This window comes from Myotis nattereri (genome assembly GCF_964212035.1).
Source record: "Myotis nattereri genome assembly, chromosome: 16".
Lineage (NCBI taxonomy): Eukaryota > Metazoa > Chordata > Mammalia > Chiroptera > Vespertilionidae > Myotis > Myotis nattereri.
Genome location: NC_138091.1, coordinates 38,348,955 through 38,372,846, shown reverse-complemented (window position 1 = coordinate 38,372,846; position 23,892 = coordinate 38,348,955). Strand labels below are relative to the sequence as shown.

Here is a 23,892-nt window from a genome sequence, read left to right as displayed (position 1 = left end):
GCTTAGGAGCAGAAAAATGGCTCTCTTTCAAGCAAAATTTGAGTCACCAAGAGTATTTACATCAATACTAAGGAAATTAGGCAGTATCTTCTTACGAAGTAGTGAGGATGGAATGAGGTCATGTACATAAGCCCTTTAACTAGGTGTTCAGGTATCTGCTTCCTTTCCCTCATATCAAAGTACTACATGCAGTTCCTAAGATGGCTTCCCCTTCTTTTGAAATGTCTGGGATTATGGTTCTCATTGCTTATCTCTACATTCAGCCAGTGGTTTTTAAATCTTTCTCTGGCATATTGTCTCTGACCTCTGTCCTTTCCCTTCATTATACTCAACAGAGGATGATGTGCTGTGTACGATTCTCTATCCAAATTATAATGGAGGCTGATAAACTACCTCATCTCTATCTAGGACCTGAGAAGATGGGAGTAGACTAAAGAACTAGTTACAACGACGTGGTACCTCTAAGGGGCCGTGAAGGTAGGGACAGACCTGGATTAAAATCTCCACCTTGCTCCTTACTGATTATGGTGGGATCCAGGGCAAGTTAACATCTCAAAGCCTTGGGCTTTTCATTTCATAGAAAATGTGTCCATCTTGTTACAATAAAGACTAAATGAAACTATATTAGAAAGCACCTAGCAACTTCCCCACTATTCAGTTTTGGTTCAAGCCCCAGATGCTTCCACAGGCAAGTGTTCAAGGTAACAATCTGTGGGGCTACTGCCCAGCTGGTACAAATAAAGTAATTAATATAAGTTATAAATTCAAAGTTATACCCAACTTGCTCTTGACATACCAATCTCTTGTCATGTTCATATTCTTTCTTGACAAGTGCAGTAAGCAGGTCATGCCTTCTTAAGGCTTCTTCTATCTTTAAGTGAAACCAAAGGGAAGGAGGTTAATAATTCTGTTCACTAAATTTTCAGGGATAAGCTCTTTCCCTTTTTTGGTTATATTCCTACACTTAAAATTGACAGCTTACTTCATCCTGGAGTTTCTTCTTTGATCGATCTTCTCTATATGCATCTTTTTTGAGCTGTTCAATCTGTGCAATTTGCTGTTTCCACATTTTGCTTAGTGTTTGGCCAGAAACATGGAGAAATGGAAACTGCTCAAGCATCAGGGGCAGGAGACTGTGTTCATTTACTTTCACTGCAAGGTAAAAAGAAAACAAAACGACTCAATCTGAGAGACTTGCTGACAGCTTTTAATAAGAACTCTCATCCCACCTTCCTGATAGATCATGGTTCTCAACCTTCTGGCCCTTTAAATACAGTTCATGTTATGACCCAACTATAAAATTATTTTCGTTGCTACTTCATAACTGTAATGTTGCTACTGTTATGAATCGTAATGTAATTATCTGATATGCAGGATGGTCTTAGGCGACTCCTGTGAAAGGGTCGTTTGACCGCCAAAGGGGTCGCGACCCACAGGTTGAGAACCGCTATGATAGATCAAAGCTTACCTAAATGATGTGGTTCTGATCCTGAAAAGAACAATTCTAAAAGTATGTTATTACTTTTGCATCCCTTCTTTGATCAGAGTAAGCCAACTACTAGTACAAATGAAAATAAGCTCAACAGATCTGATTGATGACAAGCTGGTCTTGTGAAGTCCATCCTAACTGCTCAGCTGACTCGGCTGCCTTGGGTGGATGCTCTGTGTGTGGTCACACAGACTCCTCAGCCCTACTGGGAGGCAAAGAGTGTGTCTGATGGGATGTAGTTAGGCCAGCCGTCTTTGAAACCGCACCTTGGCATTTCATATAACCTCATTTTCCTTGTAACAGAACTCTAGCACTCACTGGCAGCAACTGTCAATATAACAGGAGCTGGACAGGCCATCTGCTTGCCTTGGCGCATCCCTCTGAGTCTACCAACTTCCCAGAAACAAAGAAAAGGCAGCCAGGATGAATGAGCAGAATAAAGCTAAAGCCGGAGCAGCAGGTAGTGAGTGGCCCTAGTATTCCTTAGAGTGGTTTATATCCTGGCACCAAAGATATTATTGAAGAGTTTTAAATAAATGCCTTATTGAAGAGTTTTATCTCTTTACAGAAATCTAGTGCATGGCAGTGATAAAAGAGGAAACTTTCTCCAACTAACTTGTGGATGTCAGTTTCAGTGCGTGTCCCTGAGATGTAGCACACACTTTTAAAGGATGCCAGTGTTCCACAAAGTACAATTTTGTGGTTCTTACTTGGAACTACTTTATTTGCTTTTGGCAAGCCACCTCTTGGACTTGGAGTTATGGTGTTTCTAGAGTAAATCTTCCAGGGTTGACTGTGTTTTGGAGTTCTTTTATGACCAGCTTCTCTGTATATTTTTTCCTTAAAAGCAGATACAAAACAGAATAGAAATAAGACAGAAGTCTAATAACTTGTTAATACATCATCTTAAATATTACATATTGACAAAAATAGCTAACTAATCTTGAGCCAAACCATTTTACTTTAGATTTCTAAAATCTGCTTAGTATTTATCTACTCTAAGTATAAAGAATCTTTTGACTTCCAGCATCCTCTGGAATTTGAAAAAGGATTGAATTTTTTTAAAATTTCAGTCGCCATATTCCCACACACTAAATACAACTAATAATGTTTTGATGTACTTGTTTCTTTTTAAATCTACATGGAAAAAGTTATCAAAGTTCCCAATGTTTAGTTGTAACCATATTGTATTTTATATCCTGTTTTATTTATTGAACATTTTAGCATAAGCATTTTTTCCATGCTTTCAGTTTCTATAACCATCCTTTTGAAAGGCGATGGAAACTGATGCTTTGGGTTTCTTCCCACCAGGTGTATAACAACTGAGATTTCCTGTCTTTTCTTACGTCCCTTTAACTTGTCAGCCTAGACCCGTGGTCGGCAAACTGCGGCTCACAAGCCACAAGCGGCTCTTTGGCCCCTTGAGTGTGGCTCTTCCTAAGCCTTAGGAGTACCCTAATAAAGTTAATAACAATGTACCTACCTATATAGTTTAAGTTTAAAAAATTTGGCTCTCAAAAGAAATTTCAATCGTCGTACTGTTGATATTTGGCTCTGTTGACTAATGAGTTTGCCGACCACTGGCCTAGACTATCTATTAGACCTTTGGTGAACTGCTAAGCAATAGGACCCCTTAAAAACTGAGGGAAGTTTTAGGCAGGAAGGAAAAATGCTCGTGTTCTCTGGTACCATGTCTTGCTATATTCAGCAACTTGGATACCCTATAAATAAGAGAAAAATCCCACATCATGAAATGAAATCCTGCCTTTTTCTAAGTAGAAGAGCTAATGCCCTGCTGGTTCTTTTTTCATATTAAAAAGTTCCTTTCTCTGTACTTTCCACTGATCTGATCAAATGGCATTTATTACAGTAGAGACTTTTACCCACTGTTTCCTCCTCATTTGTTTCTGGAGGTCCAATATTCTCTTGAACTTTATTTCTTCTTAGTTCCCTTTCAAATGCCTCAGTTAGTGCCTACACAGGAAAAGGCCATATGACATTTAGTTATAAAAAGACATACAAATGAAAATGAAGGAAGAAAATTCATCTAAGATCCTGCCATTGTATTCACTTCTTTAAAAAGTTCTTTTCATGATCTATATCACAAATATACATTATTTAATAGACATGTACTTGAGACATAAAATGAAATTCTACGTAATGTATTTTTTTGTTCTAATAGTTCTTGAAATTATTTTGATACTCCCTTGAGTGGAATTTACATGTTGAATTGAAGTTACATGCTATTGTAACTCATCTATATATCTATATAAAAGCCTAAGCCAGCAGTCGCCATCGGTGGTACATGAGGTCCGAAAGGTTGGCGACCACTGGCCTAAATGACCGTTACCACTGGACGGTAGGTATGATGCGCACTGACCACCAGGGGGTAGACGCTCAATGCAGGAGCTGCCCCCTGGTGGTCAGTGCCAATCTCTCCCGGCTGGCCAGCCCCCACTGGGACTGAGCAAGATAGCCCCGATCGTCGGCCAGGCTGAGGGACCCCACTGTGCACGAATTTGTGCACTGGGCCTCTAGTATGAATTATAAAATACCAGAGGCCTGGTGCACGAAATACATGCATGGATTTGGTCCCTAGGCCTGGCCAGCGATCAAAGCATGAGCGTCTGGCGTGGAAGGGCAGGTCTCAGCTGACCTCTGGGTCCTGGGCAAAACCTGGGCCCCCGGGCCTCCATGTGCCCTTCTCTGCCTTAGTTACAGCACCCAAGTCCCCATGGGGTGGGCAGCACACTCTCTCCCAGCTGGCCTTGCAGACTGGCTCCTGCGCAAACCCACGAGGTGCCCGATGGGCCCCTGCGGTCCTGGTGGCTATGGCCCAGCTCACCCAAAAGAGGCCGTGCGGGTGTGAGGTGTGAGAGTGAGAGTGAGCTCGGTGAACATCCGCATTCTTACTGCACCTCTGTCCCCGTCACCCCTGCCCCCAGGTAGCCTGCAAGAGGTCGCGGTGGGTCGCCAACTCCCACCATTTTCCACGCTGTCCCCTGGTGGTCAATGCACATCATAGCGAACGGTCAAACTCCCGGTAGGATGACCGCCCGAGGGGACAATTTGCATATTAGGCTTTCATTATATAGGAAACTATAGAAAACAACTTAAGCGTTCTAAATTTATATTACATTTCAAAATACCTACTCCATAGCAGAAAGTCTTCCTTGGTAATCATACATTCTCCTTGTTGAATCCTAACCACCTCCTCTCATTTCTGTCTTGGTTACTTTCATCCTATCTGTACCTCAAATGGCCTGTCACATTTAATCTACCTCAAATTCCGTTAATCTCTAAAGGTCTCTCTGAAACTATCAATCCTTACTGACCTACTCTTTCTTAATTTCCTTCAGTACTGGTCTATATCTGACAAGGTTAGTCTTCTTAAAATTTTGTGAGTACAAGTTTTATGCTCCCTAATGAGGGACATAAAAGCCATGTCACATAATTTCCTATCATCTACTTAGCTCAAGAATATTAAATGCATTTTAGCCTTTAATCAACAGCATGTTCACTGTAGCATCTGGCTGAGGGTAAATGGTACTGCCTGCTGTTCAATGGTAGTCAAGAGATGGAATATACCTTAGCTTGGAATCGGCGGATATCTGTTTCTTTTGGCTTTCTCTGCTTTTTTCTTTCCATATGGAACTGTTTGTTTTTGTTAACTGGAGATGGAGAGAGCGAATGAGATCTGTAGGGTGGCTTTCTAGGTGTGGAAAGTCCTACAACACAGAAGACATATACCATTAGTTCCTGACAATCAGAAATGTTAAATTGGAGACCAAATAGTTGATTTTCACCAAATTCAAAGGGAGTGGCTGTGACTGCTAAATGTACTCTAAGTGGACTCTCTCCTATGACTAATTTGTATTTGTATCTTTAGTCCTACCAAATAAACAGACAACTGCACATAAATGTGCACTGTCTCAAAGTACTTAGGTTCTCTACTCAACTTGGGGTTGAACATGGAGCAAAATGTGGGATGCCAGCTGTACACAAAAGCCGATAAAGCGCTCTTAGTGGTAGAGGAAGAAAGAAAATGTTTAGCCATCTGAGTTATGTCTGCTATCCTTTTACTTACCCAAATCTTATCCTTATAAAGCAGTGCACTTATCAGCAAAAGTTAACATATTTTAGCTTTTTCTAAGCAGTCCTGGTATTTCCTACTTAGCCATCTAGCCATCCTAATTCCACACTACCTACGATCTAACAAATCACTTCTCTTCACAAACCGTTTTATGTTCCATTGTTTATAGCTGTGCTTGGACATCTAACAGTTGTGAAGAGGGGGACTCTGTGCCTTTTTGGAAAAGGATCTCTTGGAATAATTCAATATAGTTCTAAGGTCAAGGAAATTAGTTTAATATATTTCTAAATAAAATTTCCCAGAGAAATCAAACTTCCCTGAACTTTTATTTTTCCTTTCACTCTTATTTCAAATCTTCTTAATTCATTTTGAATTCTGAGATATTAAGAAAAATTGAATTGCACAATCTATTTAAAATGATACTTTTAGGACATTTTACTACAGCCATAATGTAGTCTCCTTTAGAAACTGAACATCTAGCTAAAATAATATTTTAGCTTATAATGTTTTGAAAACTGACTACCATATGGATGTGTATAGTAAGAGAACATGTAGGTTACTGGGTTAGGGTTCTAGAGATTACCTGAGCCAAGTGTGAAGGAAGAGATACAATAATCACGAGAAGGAAAAAATATTCTTGGAGTAAAAAAAAAAAAAACCACACACATCAAAAAACAACAACTGAAAATGTTCAGGAAGTTTTAGATGAGAAGTACTGTTTCTAGAGAAAAAAGGATGGCCAAAGTAGATAAAAGGGAATGGAAAATATGCAGAATTCTAGTTGGTGGAAGACAATATAATTACTTGAATTTGAACAAACAGTAGGAAATATCTGCAAAAATGTGGCAAACTAGAAACTGTCATGCATTGCTGAGATGAATATAAACTGGTGCAATCACTTTGGAGGGAAATCTGGTAATGGTGCAAAAGTGTAAACCCCATGATCCAGTAATTCTAACAGATGTAGATCCTAGAGAAACTTGTTAAGGTTGTTCCCAGCAGAACTGTTTGTAGTTATGGAAACAATCCACATGTCCTACAATAGGGGAAATCGTGAGAAATATATACACAAACCCAAATGGGATAAATTGTATGACCTTAGTTACATAATAGTTAAAGTGAATTAACTGAATGTATAAGTATCAACATTGATTTCCAAAACAATGTTAACCAAAAAGGCAAGTTTCCAAATAATATATACAGTATCTATGTAAACTGTTTTAAAAAAATAAAACAATAACATATTTAGACAGGTAACACAGGCTATTAAAGTATAAACACAGGGTTAAAAGGGTTCCTGTTGAAGATGGCAGTATAGGAGTGACGTCAGCATCATTGTGGAGTAGGAAGACCCCTATGTATCTACCCTTAAATTTACAACTAATCAGACATCTATAACCCAACAAAGGTACTGTTTAACACTACCATGCCTGAGAGATCCACACATTGGTACATCTGAAGGTGGGTGTATTAGATAGAATGTATAGGGGAGGTAGAGTGGGGGTAAGGACAAGGATGATGCCTGCAGATGCAGTTCCCTGCTGCTGTGGCTTGCTAGACCCATGGCTCCAGCTAACACAACAGTGGTGACAGTGGTGTAGTAGGGGTGCCGCCCACACATTACAGCCTGGCAGAGGGTAAGAGGGCCAGAAGCAGTGTCTGTACCTGAGAATCTGCTCCCTCCCCCGACTGCAGTGGGCCGTGTAGCAGCAGTGGAGACATGTCTACAGCCTCTTGGCTACAGCACAATGGTGCCAAGCAGCCACAGGGAACCAGGTAGCGGTGTAGCAGGCTCGAAAACCCAGCCTATCCCCTCATGTCACATCTCCCCACCATGATGGCGATGTCTGGAGATCCAGGTGACTAAGACACAGCAGGGACACACACACAGTCACCCAGGTGGAGACTCCTACAACCACACAACCCCACAAACCACAACCCCAGAGGGTGCAAAGTAGCACACCTAAGAGAAAACAAAAACTTGTGCTATAGCACCACCTACTGGGGGGGAAAAAGAAAGATCTAATTATCAACCTGCTGAATTGTTAAAATCAAGACTGTACCTAAATAAAGGTGTTCACTACTTCAAATATGCCAGCAGAGGAATAACCCATCAAATACCATGAATAACCAAGGTCACAGGTAGCAGAAAGAAAATGGCAATTCTCCAGAAACCACAAAGTGATGGAACATTGTCATTTAAATGAGAGTTCAAGACAGTGTGGGTGCTGAGGACTTGGGGCCACAGTGCTGGGGGCTGGTTTGTTTGCTACTTTCACACATGTAGTAATGTAAAAGATATCTATATCTCCACGTGAAAAGTAGTAGTATTACAACAGCCAAGACATGCAAACAACCTAAGTGTCCACTGACAGATAAATGGATGAGGAATGCATATAAATGCAATGCAATGCTATATTATTCAACCATAAAAAAGAAGGAAATCCTGCCATTGTGGCAACATAGATGGGCATTGAGGGCATTATGCTGAATGAAATATGTCAGACAAAAAAGATAAATGCTGTATTTTCTCACTCGTATGTATAATCTAAAAAAACCCCACTCAGATACGGAGAACAGATTTGCAGGTGACAAAGGTGGGGGTTAGGAGTGGGCGAAATGTGTGGTGGAGGACAAAAGGTACAAACTTCCTGTTGTAAGTTCTGCGGATGTAATGTTCTTCATGGAGACTTTAGTTAAAAATACTGTATTGCATATTTGAAAGTTGCTAAGAGATTAGATCTTAAAGGTTATATATTAACTAAACTTGTGGAAATCATTTTGCAGTATATACACATATCAAATCATCAAGATGTACATCTTAAATTAATACAATGATATATGTCAATTATATCTCAATAAAACTGGAAAGAAAAAATAAAAACAGGAATAAGAAAAAAATATGCCAATTTTGAGAGTGGTTTCTTTGAGGGAAGGAAAAAGAATTGACTGTGGGAAGGACAGATAATGTATTTCAATTCTTACTTCAATGCAGAGGTGTAAAGTATAACTATTAACATCTGCTACTTCTAGATGGTGAAGATACAGGTATTTGATATTATTTTTTATCCTTTTTATATTTATGAACTATTTAAAACAAGAAAGCCAGTCATTATAAACCCATAGAAGTGCCTATGTGGTTCCCTAGCCTGTCCTCATCCTGCCCCTCTGGGATAGGTACCTGGCTTTCGCTTCTTTGGCCCACACTCAATGACGCCGTCACTGTGCTGGGACAGTGTCTCAAAATTTCCACTCTTCACCTCTTCATTTCCAGTATCTTCTTTGTGATGAGTCTTTTCTTTAATTCGATCACCCAGGGCACTTTTTAACATCTACCAATGAAATTCAACAGCTTTTCATTGATTTTAGCAGAAAGTAAGTTGGAAGGACAGGACAAACGCAACCTTTAGAAAGCTTCCTCTGATAATCAGGCACTAATAACAAGTTTTCAGATGTTTATGCATGTTTAATTTCTAAAGAGTGTATACCAGTGCTTTGGACTATTCAGTTTCAATAAACTTTAGAGTAATTCAATAAGGATTTAATACATTTATTCAATGATACCCCCAAACTATTATATTGTATTTTGTGAGAATCAGAGATCCATATAATTTTATTGACAAAAGGAAACTATATTACAGATGTATCAAAAGATAAATGATTTAGCTCAGCCAGTGTGGCTCAGTGGTTGAGTGTGGAGCTATGAACCAGGTCATGCACGGTTCAATTCCTGGTCAGGGCACATGCCCAGGTTGTGGGCTGGATCCCCGTTTGGGGCGGGGGAGGGGGGGATGGGGAGGGAGGGGGTGAGGGGGGGGCGGGGCGTGCAGGAGGCAGCCAATCAATGGTTCTCTCTCATCACTGATGTTTCTCTCTCTTTCCCTTTCCCTTCCTCTCTGACATCAATACAAATGTATTTAAAAACAAAGAAGATAAATGATTTCATGTAATTACTTATGTTAAGTGATTCGTTTTCATCAGAATTCAATAAAAATTTGGGTAAATCTGTACCAAATTTGGTTATATCATGAAAGGCTAGATTGTTTTTCATCTTATGTTCTGTCTTATTTAAGAACATTTTCACAGCAACTAAAACACAAGTAGCTTTCCAGCTTTTTAGCTTAGCTTTCACTTTCAATTATAAAATGACTTAAATGCTCACCAACTATGGCAATATCAATATAGATAAAAACAAGACTTGCCCAATCTAGTTCAGAGAGCCGTTGAGAGAGTTTCTCTGATACTGCATGTAATTCTTGTCCTGTTAACCTATCTTCTGGCTTCTGAGAGAAAGGTGAATCCCAGGATGATGAGACTGCAGCTTTGTTTTCATATCTGTAATAAAAATGACCATGGATATTTAGGTAGCCAAGTGTACATTACTTAGTTTAAAATAACTGTAATGTGTGCTTTAACAAATATTTCATACCGGTCTTCACAGCTAAATTTGGAGAGTATAGCCCTAACTTCAAACCCCTTTACCAGACTGTTTACAATCTGTGAACAATGAAGCTGCAGTAAGGTCACCTTTTTCCTTTAGGAAGCTTCCTGGTCCTAGGGCTTTGGACTTGAGTTGGACATGTTTCCTGTTTGTTATCTTCAGGCAATTTGGAAGTTAAGAAAACTCTATTATCTGGTTCCTATTAAAAACAAAAGAGAGTTGATTTGAAAAGCTATAAAGAAGACACACAAAAATAACATTTTGAGTGTGGGGGAAGGGGAGGATCTATTTCACAAAACTAGGTCCCTTTATTCTCCATGTTTTGCTTTTTTTAAAAAATTGAGATCCTCAATACTAAAAGAATGGAGCAATGTCTGTAAACTTGTACTCAGAGAAAAAGTGTGGCTCAGGGTGCCATTCAACTATAAAGGCAGGTGAGGTATTCGCAAATATGAAAATTCAGGGATTATGGCTAAACCTGAACAATGAAAAATGATCAAATCACAAGTGGAAAGTATTAAAGTCATTATCTTTCATATCAAGAAGTCAATATAAATTGTCCAAAATTGAAACAGTTAAAGACAAAACCTCTTAAAATATGAATGTAAATTCCTAGTATTTTAACAAGTTATTTCTTAACCTCAGAGGGAATCTTATGGAAAATATTTCTTGCGGTAAAGGAATATTTGATATTTAACAATGTCTTTAGTTTCACTTCAGTATCTTTTTCTTCTATTGAAGTTAAATTTAGTATTTTTTAGTAAATAACTATAATATTTTTATTTTAAAAACTTTTCTTTTTTAATGTATTTTATTGATTTTTTACAGAGAGGAAAGGAGAGGGATAGAGAGTTAAAAACATCGATGAGAGAGAAACATCCATCAGCTGCCTCCTGCACACTCCCTACTGGGGATGTGTCTGCAACCAAGGTACATGCCCTTGACTAGAATCGAACCTGGGACCCTTGAGTCCGCAGGCCGACCCTCTATCCACTGAGCCAAACCAGTTAGGGCTAAAAAACTTTTTAATTGAAGTTTAAGTGTCCCGCTCAACTGCCACTCAGGTCAAGAAATGGAGTATTACCAGCAACTCATAAGTCCTTTCACCACCACCCCCAAGCCTCTTCCAAATGCAATCATTGTCCTATGATTCCTTTTTTCTCTCTTTTCTTTCATCCACCCTCCTCTCTGAATAGATACATAGAATGTTTAAAATGATGGTTACCTAATGCTAATGATGGTCATTTTGTCTCTGTACTTTTTCTGTATTGTTTGACTTTTTCAAAATGAGAATATATCATTATTTATAAATTTACTCTTTGCATATACTTACCTGTTCTTATTTCTAGGAAGATAAAGGACAGGTTAACTCTTATGAAGAATTTTTTTTTTTTTAAAAATAAGAGTGGAAGCAAATAGGCCAAGATATTAATAGTAGTGCATGCTGGATAAAAGGACTATGGATAAAAGGTTTTTTTCACACCTTTTATACTTTTAAACATTTTAATTTACTTAATCAGGGACATACAATGTGGGTTCTGAAGCCAGAATACCTGAGTTCAAATCTTGGCTCTACAATTGCTGTGTGCCTGGGACAAGATACTAAAGCTCTATCAGCTTCCCCATGGGAAATAAAAATAATATCTACTCCCAGAGCTGTGTTGGGAAGAGTAAATTATTCACTATTTGTAAAAGTACCTAGAACTGTGCCTGGTACAAAGTAAAAGTGTTGGCTCTTATTATTTCCCTTTTTATACATTCATCCTGCCCCTATATTCCTAAAATAAGACCATTAGGAGTATGCAGAGGTAAAGTTTAAGAAGTACAGTGCTCTGATTAGTGTAATATCTTTGACTACTATTCTAGCAGAGACTTCTTTAAATCTATAGACATCTAACCAATTGAAAGCAAGCTTTTCTACTTACCACAAAAAATTCTGTGCCCTCTCCAGTAGAATTCATGGCAGGGGAGCAATGACTTGAATGCAAGTATTCTTTTCCTATGGGATAGGGTGCTCGAGGCTCTGAAGGCTGATAAGGTGGATGTAAAGGAATAGCTGATCGGATAGGCTCCCCTAGCTTCCTAGCACTTGGAGTCATTTCCACAGAAGGAATTTCTGCTAGTTGGATGAATTTAAGTGGATGTTAAAATGAAACTCTAAGAAATAAATCATCTTATATATACATATACCTATGTAAACATATTCATAATACTACTTAGAAATATATTTTAACTTGATTTTTTTAAAAAAGCACACAAAAAAACAAATCAGGGACTCATCCTCAGTAAACAAGTAGGGATCTAATTAAATTAGGAAGAATATAATTTTAATTATTATGATAAAAGTTTCCTGAAAAGTTATTTAAAAGCAATGAAAAACCAACTAAAAACCCTAAATAGCTTGAAGAATAATTATATAAATTATGGTTGTCCACATGTTATTAAGGCAGTCATTAACAATGGTTTTATGCAGTGGTTCTCAACCTTCCTAATGCCACGACCCTTTAATACAGTTCCTCATGTTGTGGTGACCCCCAACCATAAAATTATTATTTTTTAAATTTTTTATTTTATTTTAATTTTGTTTTATTTCTTAAAGTATTACAAAGAGTATTACACATGTCTCCTTTTTTTCCCCTCCTTGACATTTCCCCGGCCTCCCCTACCCCCCAGTGTCTTCTGTCCATTGGTTATTCTTATATGCATGAATACAAGTCCTTCGGTTGATCTCTTACCCCCCACAACCCTCTCCAGGCTTCCCACTGTAGTTTGACAGTCTGTTCAATGCTGCTCTGCCTTTGTATCTATTTTTGTTCATCAGTTTTTTTTGTTTTTGTTTTTTTGTTTTGTTTTGTTTTCTTTTTAAAATATATTTTATTGATTTTTTACAGAGAGGAAGGGAGAGAGATAGAGAGTTAGAAACATCGATGAGAGAGAAACATCGATCAGCTGCCTCCTGCACATCTCCTACTGGGGATGTGCCCGCAACCCAGGTACATGCCCTTGACTGGAATCGAACCTGGGACCCTTCAGTCCGCAGACCGACGCTCTATCCACTGAGCCAAACCGGTTTTGGCTGTTCATCAGTTTATAATGGTTTTTATTATCCATAAATGAGTGAGATCATGTGGTATTTTTCTCGGCTTCCCAGGGGCTGTTGCAGCCTCGCAGGGGCTGTCTCTGTCTCACAGGGGCCGTCTCGGCCTCACGGGGGCCGTCATGGCCTCACAGGGACTGTCTCAGTCTCATGGGGGCCGTCTCAGCAACACGAAGTTTGGCGTTCTGTCTTTTGTTGGGCAGCTCCTTGCTGGACAAAATCTCCAGGCGTTCTTGCTGGCTGAATTTCTGGTATGCTTGCTTGGATTTTGTTTTCTACTAAGTGCACAGACTGCTTGTCTGCCGTCTCCCGGCGTCCCATGTGAGACTGGATCTGGTGGACCTGTTTGTGCGTTTGCTGGTATAGCGGTTCCATGTTGCCGGCCCAGCCGGGTCCGGTTCCGGCTTCCTCCGAACCTGATTCTGCTTCTTGAGTGTGTCCCTTATAGGTGCGAGGAGTTGAAATCTGCAGTTTGTTGGGTTAAACTGCAAAAGCGCATGTGGTTCCTTTTGTGCCACTGGCACAGTTTGGGCGGTGATGTAAATTGAGTAGGGCAGGGTCTCAGGGAAATCACCAGGGTGGAGCAAACAGCAATGGCGTTTCCGCTACTCCTTGCCTCTCTGCGACTCCACGTCTCCGAGTCCCTGAGTGCTGGCGAGCAGCTCTGTGAGAAAGCCGCCCTTGCTTTCTGACCCACTGCAAGGCCGTTCCGCCTCTCCCCGTAGGGGTCTGAGACCTCAGAATCCCGCCCCAAACAAGCTCAGTGGATTCGAGAGTTTGTAACCCCTTCCGATTGAAAAAAAGCTGCTTCTTGAGTGTGTCCCTTATGGATGCGAGGAGTTGAAATCTGCAGTTTGTTGGGTTATGCTGTAAAAGCGCCAGTGGTTCCTTTTGTGCCTCTGGCACAGCTTGGCAGGGATGTAAATTGAGTAGGGCGGGGTCTCAGGGAGTCACCAGGGCAGAGCAAACAGCAAAGGAGTCTCTGCGACTCCTCGCCTCTTCGCGACTCATGTCTCCATGTCCCTGCCGGCAAGCAGCTCCGCGAGAAAGCCACTCTTGCTTTCCGACCCACTGCAAGGCCGTCCCGCCTCTCCCCATAGGGGTCTGGGACCTCAGAATCCCGCCCCAAACAAGCTCATTGGATTCAAGAGTTTGTAACCCCTTTTGATTGAAAAAAACCGCGCATCCAGTTGCAGCCCGCCTGGCGCGCGACTCCGTACCTCTGTTCTTGGCGCCTCTGCATATCCTACTCAGTCTCAATGCTCTTCTTTCTTTCCTTCCAGTTGTAGAACTTCCACTGGGCCAGCTTTCCCATGGTTCTGAATGATAGCTGTTTTGTCTTATAGTTGGTATTTTCAATGTTGTGGGAGGCAGCACGCACAGGTCTGTACTTTACGCCGCCATCTTGGTTCTACTCCATAAAATTATTTTCATTGCTAAGTGTAATTTTGCTACTGTTATGAATCGTTATGTAAATATCTGATATGCAGGATGTATTTTCATTGTTACAAATTGAACATAATTAAAGCATAGTGATTAATCACAAAAACAATATGTAATTATCTATGTGTTTTCCGATGGTCTTAGGCGACTCTGTGAAAGGGTCATTCGACCCCCAAAGGGGTTGCAACCCACAGGTTGAGAACCACTCGTTTTATGTAATATTAACCACATGAAAATCCCAGATATAACAATAAGAAACACTATTTTTCAAGTTACTATATTTTGTCATTCACTAATAATTTGAAGACTACCACCTGATAAACTAATATATCAGGGACTCTTACTGTCTTAAAGTCTTTGAGAAGAGAGGACTTAGATTATAAAATAGTGGATGCAAAATGTATGCCCAAAGACCATCTTAAAAAGAAATCAGAGCTCATACTTAATAGCGAACATTCTATATAATAATCTATATAATAAAAGGCTAATATGCAAATAGACCGAATGGCGAAACAACCGAACAACCAGTCGCTATGATGTGTGCTGACCATCAGGGGGCATGTGTGGAAGATGGCGGGCAACAGCTGCGGTGGGATAGTGGAGCAGATGAGCAGGGGCATCAGACCAAGGCAGGGCACCGGTTGCTGTCATTGGAGTGAACCTCTAGTGGTTACTGAAAATTCTTTGCTCCCACGTGCCATAGTCCTGCCTGGTGCTTGCACCTGCTGCCGGCGCCTGGCGCCGGTCCCGATTGCTTGGCGCTGTCAGCAGGTGTGAGCGGCAGCTGGCGGCCCCGCTCACCCCTCAGGACTTCTCCACCTCCCCCTGCTCCCGAGGGGCAATCGGGGCTAGCAGCTGCCTCTTGCACCCGCTGCCAGCAACAGCCCTGCTCGCACCCACTGCCGGTCCCCAGCACCGGTCCCAATCGCTCAGCGCCATCAGCAGGTATGAGCAGCTGCTGCCGGCCCTGATTGCCCCTTAGGGCTTCTCCACCTCCCCCTGTTCCTGAGGGGCAATTGGGGCAGCAGGCACTGCTCGCACTCATTGACGGCGCCGGCCCCCCATGCTCACACCGCTGCTGGCGCTGGCCCCAATCACTCTGTGCTGTCAGTGGATATGAGTGGGGCTGGCACCATCAGCACATGGGAATGGCAGCAGCGGGACCGAGGCTGCTGGCAGAGAGGGGACTGGAGCCTGTGGCAGGAGGGGCCAGGCAGCGATGCGGAGGATGGGCTGAGACCCACCCCTGTGCTCACTGTAGCCTCACGGCCCATAGTTCCTTTCAAGGTGGACGAATTTGTGCACTGGTCCCCTAGTCCTATATAATAAAAGGCTAATGTGAAAATAGACTGAAGGACGGAATGACCGGTCACTATGATGCACACTGACCACTAAGGGGCAGACGCTCAATGTAAGAGCTGCCCCCTGGTGGTCAGTATGCTCCCCCGGGGGGCGGGGGGGGGGGCGGAGGGGGCACCGCTCAACCAGAAGCTGGGCTCATGGCTGGCGAGCGCAGAGGCAGTGGCAGGAGCCTCTCCCTCCTCTGTGGCAGTGCTAAGGATGTCCAAATGCCAAGCGGGCCTAAGCCATCAGTTGGACATCCCCCGAGGGCTCCCAGACTGCAAGAGGGCACAGACCAGGCTGAAGGACCCCCCCGAGTGCACGATTTTCATGCACCAGGCCTCTAATTTACAAATAAGATCATGTAAAACCCAAAAGAACTGCATGCATAACGTGTAGAGCAACAAAAGTAAAAGGGCTAATAGCAACAGCATTGTCCCAGGAACTAATTATTATCTCCAACTCATAGAAATTGTCCAAGAACTAATAACATTACTACTCACTGTCTTTAAGAAAGTATGTCTTACTCTTGGACAAAAAACTGGGTGAGAGAGGGTTGAACACTTCTTCACGTGACTTAGAACATGGTACAGTTGAGGACTGTTCAGAATGCATTCTGTTAGGACCTTGGGTACCTAGAAAATATTAAAGGTACATTTTTAAAATTGTGAATGTCATACTGAAACAAGCATTTTGTACCCAGAAGATAAAAAAAATCTCAGGAATGACATAATCATCATAGAACCATGTTGGTGTGATTGCTCAAAATAACGATTACTTTTAATGACTATCAGATAGCAAGAAGTAGTTCTGTAGCCCAGAATCATGTATACAACTTGAAAGGTAAGTTTTACACAATGTTTCATTAGTTTGCTTTATAAAAATATATGCCAGAGTTGTAGAAATGCTGACTGTTGTGTAGGTATAGCTCTGAGCTACGAGTCTTGGCTGATACCATTATCAAAGATTTATAGATCAAGCAAATTATCCACTTTGCTCCTTTATAAATCTTCCATACACAAACTTTGCATAAATGAAGTGGATTCATGACTTCTCCTCTCCTGACTTTTTAATCCCTTTTTCAATTTTTATTTTTAAAATTATTTAAATTTTTAATGTTGACACTATTGTAGTTATCTCCTTTCCCCCCTTATTTGTTCCACTTATTTATGCATTCATTGGCTGATCCATGTATGTGCCCTGACTGGGATTGAAGCCAAAACCTTGGTTCCAAGTTACTGAGCTACCCGGCCAGGGTCTCTGTGCATTTAAAAAATATATATATTTTTTATTGATTTCAGAGAGGGAGAAACATCAATGATGAGAATCATTGATTGGCTGCCTCTTGCATGCCCCTCACTGGGGATCGAGCCCCACCACCTGGGCATGTGCCCTTGACCAGAAATGAACCCAGGACCCTTCAGTCTGCAGGGTGACGATCTACTCACTGAGCCAAACTGGCTAGAGCTGTGCATTTTTTAAAAAAATATTTTTTAAATTAATTTCAGAGAGAAAGGGAGAGAGAGATAGAAACACCAATGATGAGAATCATTGATCAGCTGCTTCCTGCACGCCCACACTTGGGATCGAGCCTGCACCTGGGCATGTGCCCTTGACCAGAATCAAACCTGGGACCCTTTAGTTCACAGGCTGATGCTCTATCCACACTGAACCAAACCAACTGGGGCAGCTGTGCATTTTTTAATTGGAATTTTGTTGTTACGTTGTAGTAGTTCTTTGTATATTTTGAATTTTTTTTGTTAATTCTCATCTGAGGATATACTTCCATTGATTTTTAGGGAGAGTGGAAGAGATAGGGAAAGACAAAGAGAAGCATCCAATTTGAGAGACACACATTGATTGGTTGCCTTCTGCATGAGCCCTGACCAGGGCCCGGGCCAGGGAGGAGCCTGCAACCAATGTACATGTCCTTGACTGGAATTGAAACCGGACCCTTCAGTTGGCAACCCGACACTCTATCCACTGAGTCAAACTGGCGAAGGCTGTATATTTTGAATATTAATTCTTATTGGATCTGCCATTGGTGAATATATTCTCATATTCAGTAGGTTATCTTTTCGTTTTGTAGGTGGTTTCCTTTACTGTTCAAAAATTTAGTTTGATGTAGTCTCACTTTTTTTTCTTTTATTTCCCTTGTTTAAGGAGAGGTATACAAAAAAATATTACTAAGAGCATTATCAGTTACTGCTTGTTTACTTCTAGGAGTTTTAGTTTCAGGTCTTAGATTTAAGTCTTTAATTCATTTTGAGTTTATATTCTGGTATATGGTGTAAGTAAGTGGTCTAGTTTGTTTTTGCTTGTCCAGTTTTCCCAATGCCATTCATTGAAGACACTGTCATTGTATATTCTTGCCTCCTTTTTCATAGATTAATTGATGATATAGGTGCGGGTTTATTTCTGGGCTCTTTATTTTTCCATTGATCTATGTGTCTGTTTTTATGTGAGTACTATATTGTTTTACTATGGCCTTGTAGTATAGTTTGTTATCAGGGAGCATGATATGATACCTCCAACTTTTCTTTTTCAAGATTGCTGTGGTGCCCTAACCAGTTTGGCTCAGCAGATAGAGCATCGGCCTGTGAACTTAAGGGTCCCAGGTTCGATTCCGGTCAGGGGCATGTGCCTTGGTTGCAGGCGCATCCCCGGGGGGGGGGGGGGTGCAAGAGGCAGCTGATCGATGTTTCTTTCTCATCGATGTTTCTAGCTCTCTATCCCTCTCCCCTCCTCTCTGTAGAGAATCAATAAAATATATTTAAAAAAAAAAAAGGTTGCTGTGGTTATTTTGAGGTCTTTAGTGGTTCCTTATAAATTTTAGGATTATTTGTTCTAGTTCTGTGAAAAATGCCATTGGTATTTTGATAGGGATTGTAGTGAATCTATAGATTGCTTTGGGTAGTGTGGACATTTAAACAATCTTAATTCTTCCTATCCATGAGCATAGTATATCCTTCATTTATTTGTATCTCCTTTAACAGATAACAAGCGAAATCTTATAATTTTCTAAGTACAGGTCTTTTACCTTGGTTGAATTTATTCCTAGGGTTCTCATTTTATTTTATGCAATTATAAATGGGATTGTTTTCTCTCTCTGGTAGTTCGTTATTAGTAAATAAAAATGCAACTAATCCCCTGGCTGGGTGGCTCAGTTGGTTGGGGATCCTCCCATACATGAAAGGGTTGTGGGTTTGACCCCCAGTTTGGATGTGTATAGGAGGCAACTTACCCATGTTTCTCTTTCACATTGATGTTTTTCTTTCTCTCGCTCTTCTACTCTCTCTAAAAAGATCAATAAATATATCCTTGGCAAGGATTTAAAAAAATGCAACTTATTTCTGATTATTAATTTTGTAACATGCTACTTTATTGAATTCATTTATCAAATCTAATAGGTGTTTTGTTTAAATATTTAGGGTTCTCTAGATATAGTATCCTATCATCTACAGATCATGAGTTTTACTTCTCCTGTCCTATTTCGATGCCTTTTATTCCTTTTTCTTGTCTGACTGCTATGGCTAGGATTTCCAAAACAAAGGAAAATGCTGTTAACTTTTCACCATTGAGTATGATGTTAGCTGTGACTCTGTCATGGCTCTTATAATGTTGAGGTATGTTCTCTCTATTCTCACTTTGCTGAGTTTTTAACACAAATGCTTTATGTTGTCAAATGCTTAATCTGAATCTATTGATTTGATCATGATTTTTATCCTTTGTTTACATGGCATATCACTTTAATAGATTTATGGTATCACAGGAAAAAATCCCATTTGATCATGGTGTATCTTATTAACATAATGATGAATTCATTTTGCTGATATTTTGTTAGGGATTTTTGCATTATGTTCACAGTAATACTGTGATATCTATATACATACATATTTTATAATGTCTTTATCTAGTTTTGGAATTAGAGTAATAGTGGTCTTGTAAAATGAGCTTGAGAGCCTTTTTTTTTTTATTCCAAAAACTCCTTTTCAATTTTTTGGAATAGTTTGTGAAGGATAATGGTTAATAGTTTGAATGTTTGGTAAATTCACCTGTGATACCATCTGGTTCAGAACTTTTGTTTGTTGGGAGTTTTTGATTACTGATTTGATTTTATTGGTAATTAGTCTGTTCAGATTTTCTGTTTCTTCTCATTTTAGTCTTAAAAAGTGGAATGTCTCTAAAAATTTACCCATTTCTCCCAGTTGTCCAATTTGTTGGCATATAACTAATTATTCTAGTATTTTCTTATAATCCTTTGTATTTCTGTGCTGCCAGGTATCACTTCTCTTGCATTTCAGATTTTATTTATTTGGGTTCTCTCCTTTTCTTGATGAGTTTGCTTAAAGGTTTATTGTTTTTATCTTTTCAAACAATCAGCTCTTGGTTTCACTGATTGTTTGTACTGTTTTTTTAGACTCTATTTTATTTGCACTATGATCTTTATTATTTCCTTCCTCCTACTCACTTTGGTTTTGTTTGCTCTCCTTTTTCTAGTTTCTTTAGGTGTAAGGAATTAAGATTGTTTATTTGAGATTTTTCTTGTTTGTTGAGGTAGCCCTGTATTACTATGAATTTCCCTCTCGGAACTGCTTTGGCTGCATCCCATAGATTTTTGGGTCACGTTTTCATGTCGTAAGGTATCTTTTGATGTTTTCCTCAATCTTATTGTTAACCCATTCATTTAGTAGCATGCTATTTTGCCTTCATCCATTTGTTTTTCAGTTTTCTTCTTGTAGTTGATTTCTAGTTTCATACCATCATGATTGGAGAAGATGGCTGATAGGATTTGAATTTTCTTAAATTGAGATTTGTTTTGTGGCTTAACATGCGGTCTATCCTGGGAAATGTTCCATATGCATTTTAAAAGAATATATATTCTGCTGGTTTTGACTGAAATGTTCTAAAAATATCATTTAAATCTATCTGTTTTAATGTGTACTTTAAGGCCAGTTTCCTTGTTAATTTTCTGTTTAGATGATCTACTCATTGATGTTAACGTGATGTTAAAGTTTCTTATACTATAACTGTATTACTGCCTATGTCTCCTTTTATGTCTGTCAATATTTGCTTTATATATTTAGATGCTCCTATGTTGGGTATGTAAATGTTTACAAGGATTATATCCCCTTGTTGGATTTATCCCTTTATCATTATGAAATGTCCTTCTTTACTGAGTGAATGTGATATGGCTACTGTTCTTGGAACTTACAGTTAATATAATAGAAAAACTCAAAGTTAATATGCAAAGTGAAAATGGTGTTACCACCAAGCCTGGCCTGTGTTGCTTAGTGGTTGAGCATCAACTTATGAACCTGGAGGTCATGGTTTGATTCCTGATCAGGGCACTTGCCCGGTTGTGGGCTTGATCCCCAGTAGGGAGCATGCAGGAGGCAGACAATTAATGATTCTCTCTAATAATTTGTGTTTCTCTCTCTCTCTCTCTCTCCCTCTCTCCCTCTCTCCCTCTCTCTCTCTCTAAAATGAATAAAAACACATTTAAAAAAATTATAAAATGGTGTTACCAAAATAAGGTGGGAGCTATACTGAGGGTTAAAAAGCCTCAGAGCCTGAGGCAGGTCAGGGAGAGACTCAATTTTGTATGGTGAGTTTTCCAGGAATAGAAAGGAAGAGCATCTCTGCAGGAGAAACAATATAATGTCAGAGAAGAGCATGGCAATCAAGTGGACAGCACAGGGAATTGGGATGGTTGGAGGAGAGTAAGGAGAAAGGCTCAAAATGGGCTTGAAAGATATTCAGGTTTATTGTATATAAGCAGTAGATTGTAGGATATGTGTGGCCTGAAGCCTGAGAGAAAAACTGCCACTGGATGTACAGTCCTGTTGGTTGAAACCATGAAAAAAAAGAGTCACCCAGTTCAGGAAACTATACTTAAGGGGTATCCTGAGTGTGACTAGATTGTTAAGCTGCATCTATAATTCCATTCCCATGGCATCAAGTCCCACATATTACAGGACAAACTTGCATTCACCTTATTTGCCCATGTGCCTATGATTCCCACTTCATTAATTTCAGAGAACTGTTCATATTTAGTGGGTAATCGTGGTATTCAGGGATTTCAATTCTTAAGTCCAGTTAGGGCTCTCTATATTCTCAACTTTAAACACTTCTAAATATAATTATTTACATTTTAACAGTTGTATGCTGAATAACAATAACTTATATTTAAAGTTTAACTACTCACCATTACTTCTTAGAGAAAAGGTGTGTGCTGTGTCTCCAAGTCTAATTATTTCACCAGTTGATTCTACTTCATCTCCATCCCAAGAAGGGTCCAAAGCCTCAGATGACCAGGAACACCTGAAAGAGTTCCCTTAATTACTCAGGGCCCAGCCTGACCATAGAGGGCCCCTCCCATGAGAACCCCAAGAGCTGCTTCAAGCAGCCTTGCCTGTGAGTATTCAGATTGCTTATTGCTATATACAGAAAGAGAAAGACACTCCCTTCTATCACTTATCACTTCTTGATATTTATCTGAGAATCAGATATTTAAAAGAAAGTAATATTATAATGTTCAACATCTAGTTAGCAGAAGTACAATCAAGCCTGTAATAATTATTTTCTCTATGAAAGTAGCACAAATTTTAAACTCTAATATTGGTCAGTGATATTGGTACACGAGGGTTCAGTAACCCAGCACTTTCATCCTGCTAGTGGGTGTATAATCAGTCATGACCTTTTGGGAAAGCAATTTAACAACTTTTGACAGCCTTGTAGCATTTATACTCTTTGACTCTGAATGCAACTTAAAGATATTGGGAGGGAAGGGGAAGAAAGAATAAACAAAGGTACAGATCACATTTAAAAAATATAAACACATGCCTGGGTTGCGGGCTCCATCCTTGGTTGGTGCGTGGGGGGCAGTCAATCAATGTTGCACTCTCACATCAATGTTTTTTTCCTCTCCCCCCCACACCCAATCAATCGACTATTCTTTAAAATATATATATAAAATTAAAAAGAAAAGACACACAGTAACAGCCACCTCCACTTTAGAGAAGTGGTTTAGTAAATTATGATACACCCGTAAGAATGGTATGTTATCACAGTGATTAAACATGATTATAAAGAGTTTAATAACTTGGAAAAAGACTTGATATGCTAATTTTAAAATGCAGGAAACAAAATTATATAAACAATATAACTAAATAAAAAAACATAATAAGGAAGACTGAAGTATAACAAAATGTTAAAGTAGCTATTTATTCTAAATGGTAGATTTCTTTCTTTTTTTTTATTTCTCTTCTTTTTGCAAGGGATGTAAGCTACTTTGAAGGTGGTGGAAAAATTAAAAATTAAGTAGGTAGTTAATGCTGAGAATTAAGCACTGTATATAGCTCAAGGTTCTTAAAACTCCCTCAGAGAGGTTTAAAAGTTAGTAAAATTTTCACATTAGCTTTGTGTGTGTGTGTGTGTGTATGTTTTTTGTTGTTTTTTTTTTCTGGTATACTGTGTACAATTTTAATTCTTAGGAGAAGGAAAAAGTGTAACTTGTAATGATTAAATTCAGACATTGAGTGGTACCTCCCAGAAGAAACTCTTTTCCATGATGATTTGGATTCTTTGATACTTTCTGACTCTTCCAAAGGTTCTTCTCCATGGGATTCTTTAAAACCCTCTCCAGTTTCACCTGTTTAGAATAGATAAAAACAATACCAAAAACCCCACACACAAAACCCCAAGTTAATATACTACTGTTTCTATACAGGAGTGGGTAAAGGTAAGAACAGTAAGGCACCCTCAACTCTTCCTGGTAAACTGGGCTCTTGCAAAAGGGGAATTTGAAAGCACCAAATCATCACCTATAATGAGAATGTATTATCTGGGTAACAAAGAAACAATACAAGTATTGTTGGTTTTTGTGTTGTTGTTTTTTTTTTTAATTTTCACTGATTTCAGAGAGGAAGGGAAAAGGAGAGAGAGAAAGAAACATCAATGATGAGAGAGAATCAATGATAGGATGC

At 39.6% G+C, this 23,892-nt stretch overlaps 1 protein-coding gene across 1 annotated transcript in view; it reads right to left on the bottom strand.

Annotated features, from left to right (window-relative positions):
• CEP95 (centrosomal protein 95) overlaps nucleotides 1-23,892 on the bottom strand; it is a 38,231-nt gene that overhangs the window by 5,521 nt on the left and 8,818 nt on the right. The window contains exons 5-16 of the mRNA XM_081109060.1: nucleotides 23,453-23,558; nucleotides 22,113-22,228; nucleotides 16,408-16,539; nucleotides 11,949-12,142; nucleotides 10,110-10,222; nucleotides 9,785-9,917; nucleotides 8,764-8,914; nucleotides 5,078-5,217; nucleotides 3,377-3,463; nucleotides 2,200-2,329; nucleotides 983-1,152; nucleotides 797-871 (exon numbers count right to left, since the gene is read on the bottom strand). Of these exons, the coding sequence (XP_080965186.1) occupies nucleotides 797-871; nucleotides 983-1,152; nucleotides 2,200-2,329; nucleotides 3,377-3,463; nucleotides 5,078-5,217; nucleotides 8,764-8,914; nucleotides 9,785-9,917; nucleotides 10,110-10,222; nucleotides 11,949-12,142; nucleotides 16,408-16,539; nucleotides 22,113-22,228; nucleotides 23,453-23,558 (1,547 nt within the window). The remainder of the gene's footprint in view (nucleotides 1-796; nucleotides 872-982; nucleotides 1,153-2,199; nucleotides 2,330-3,376; nucleotides 3,464-5,077; nucleotides 5,218-8,763; nucleotides 8,915-9,784; nucleotides 9,918-10,109; nucleotides 10,223-11,948; nucleotides 12,143-16,407; nucleotides 16,540-22,112; nucleotides 22,229-23,452; nucleotides 23,559-23,892) is intronic.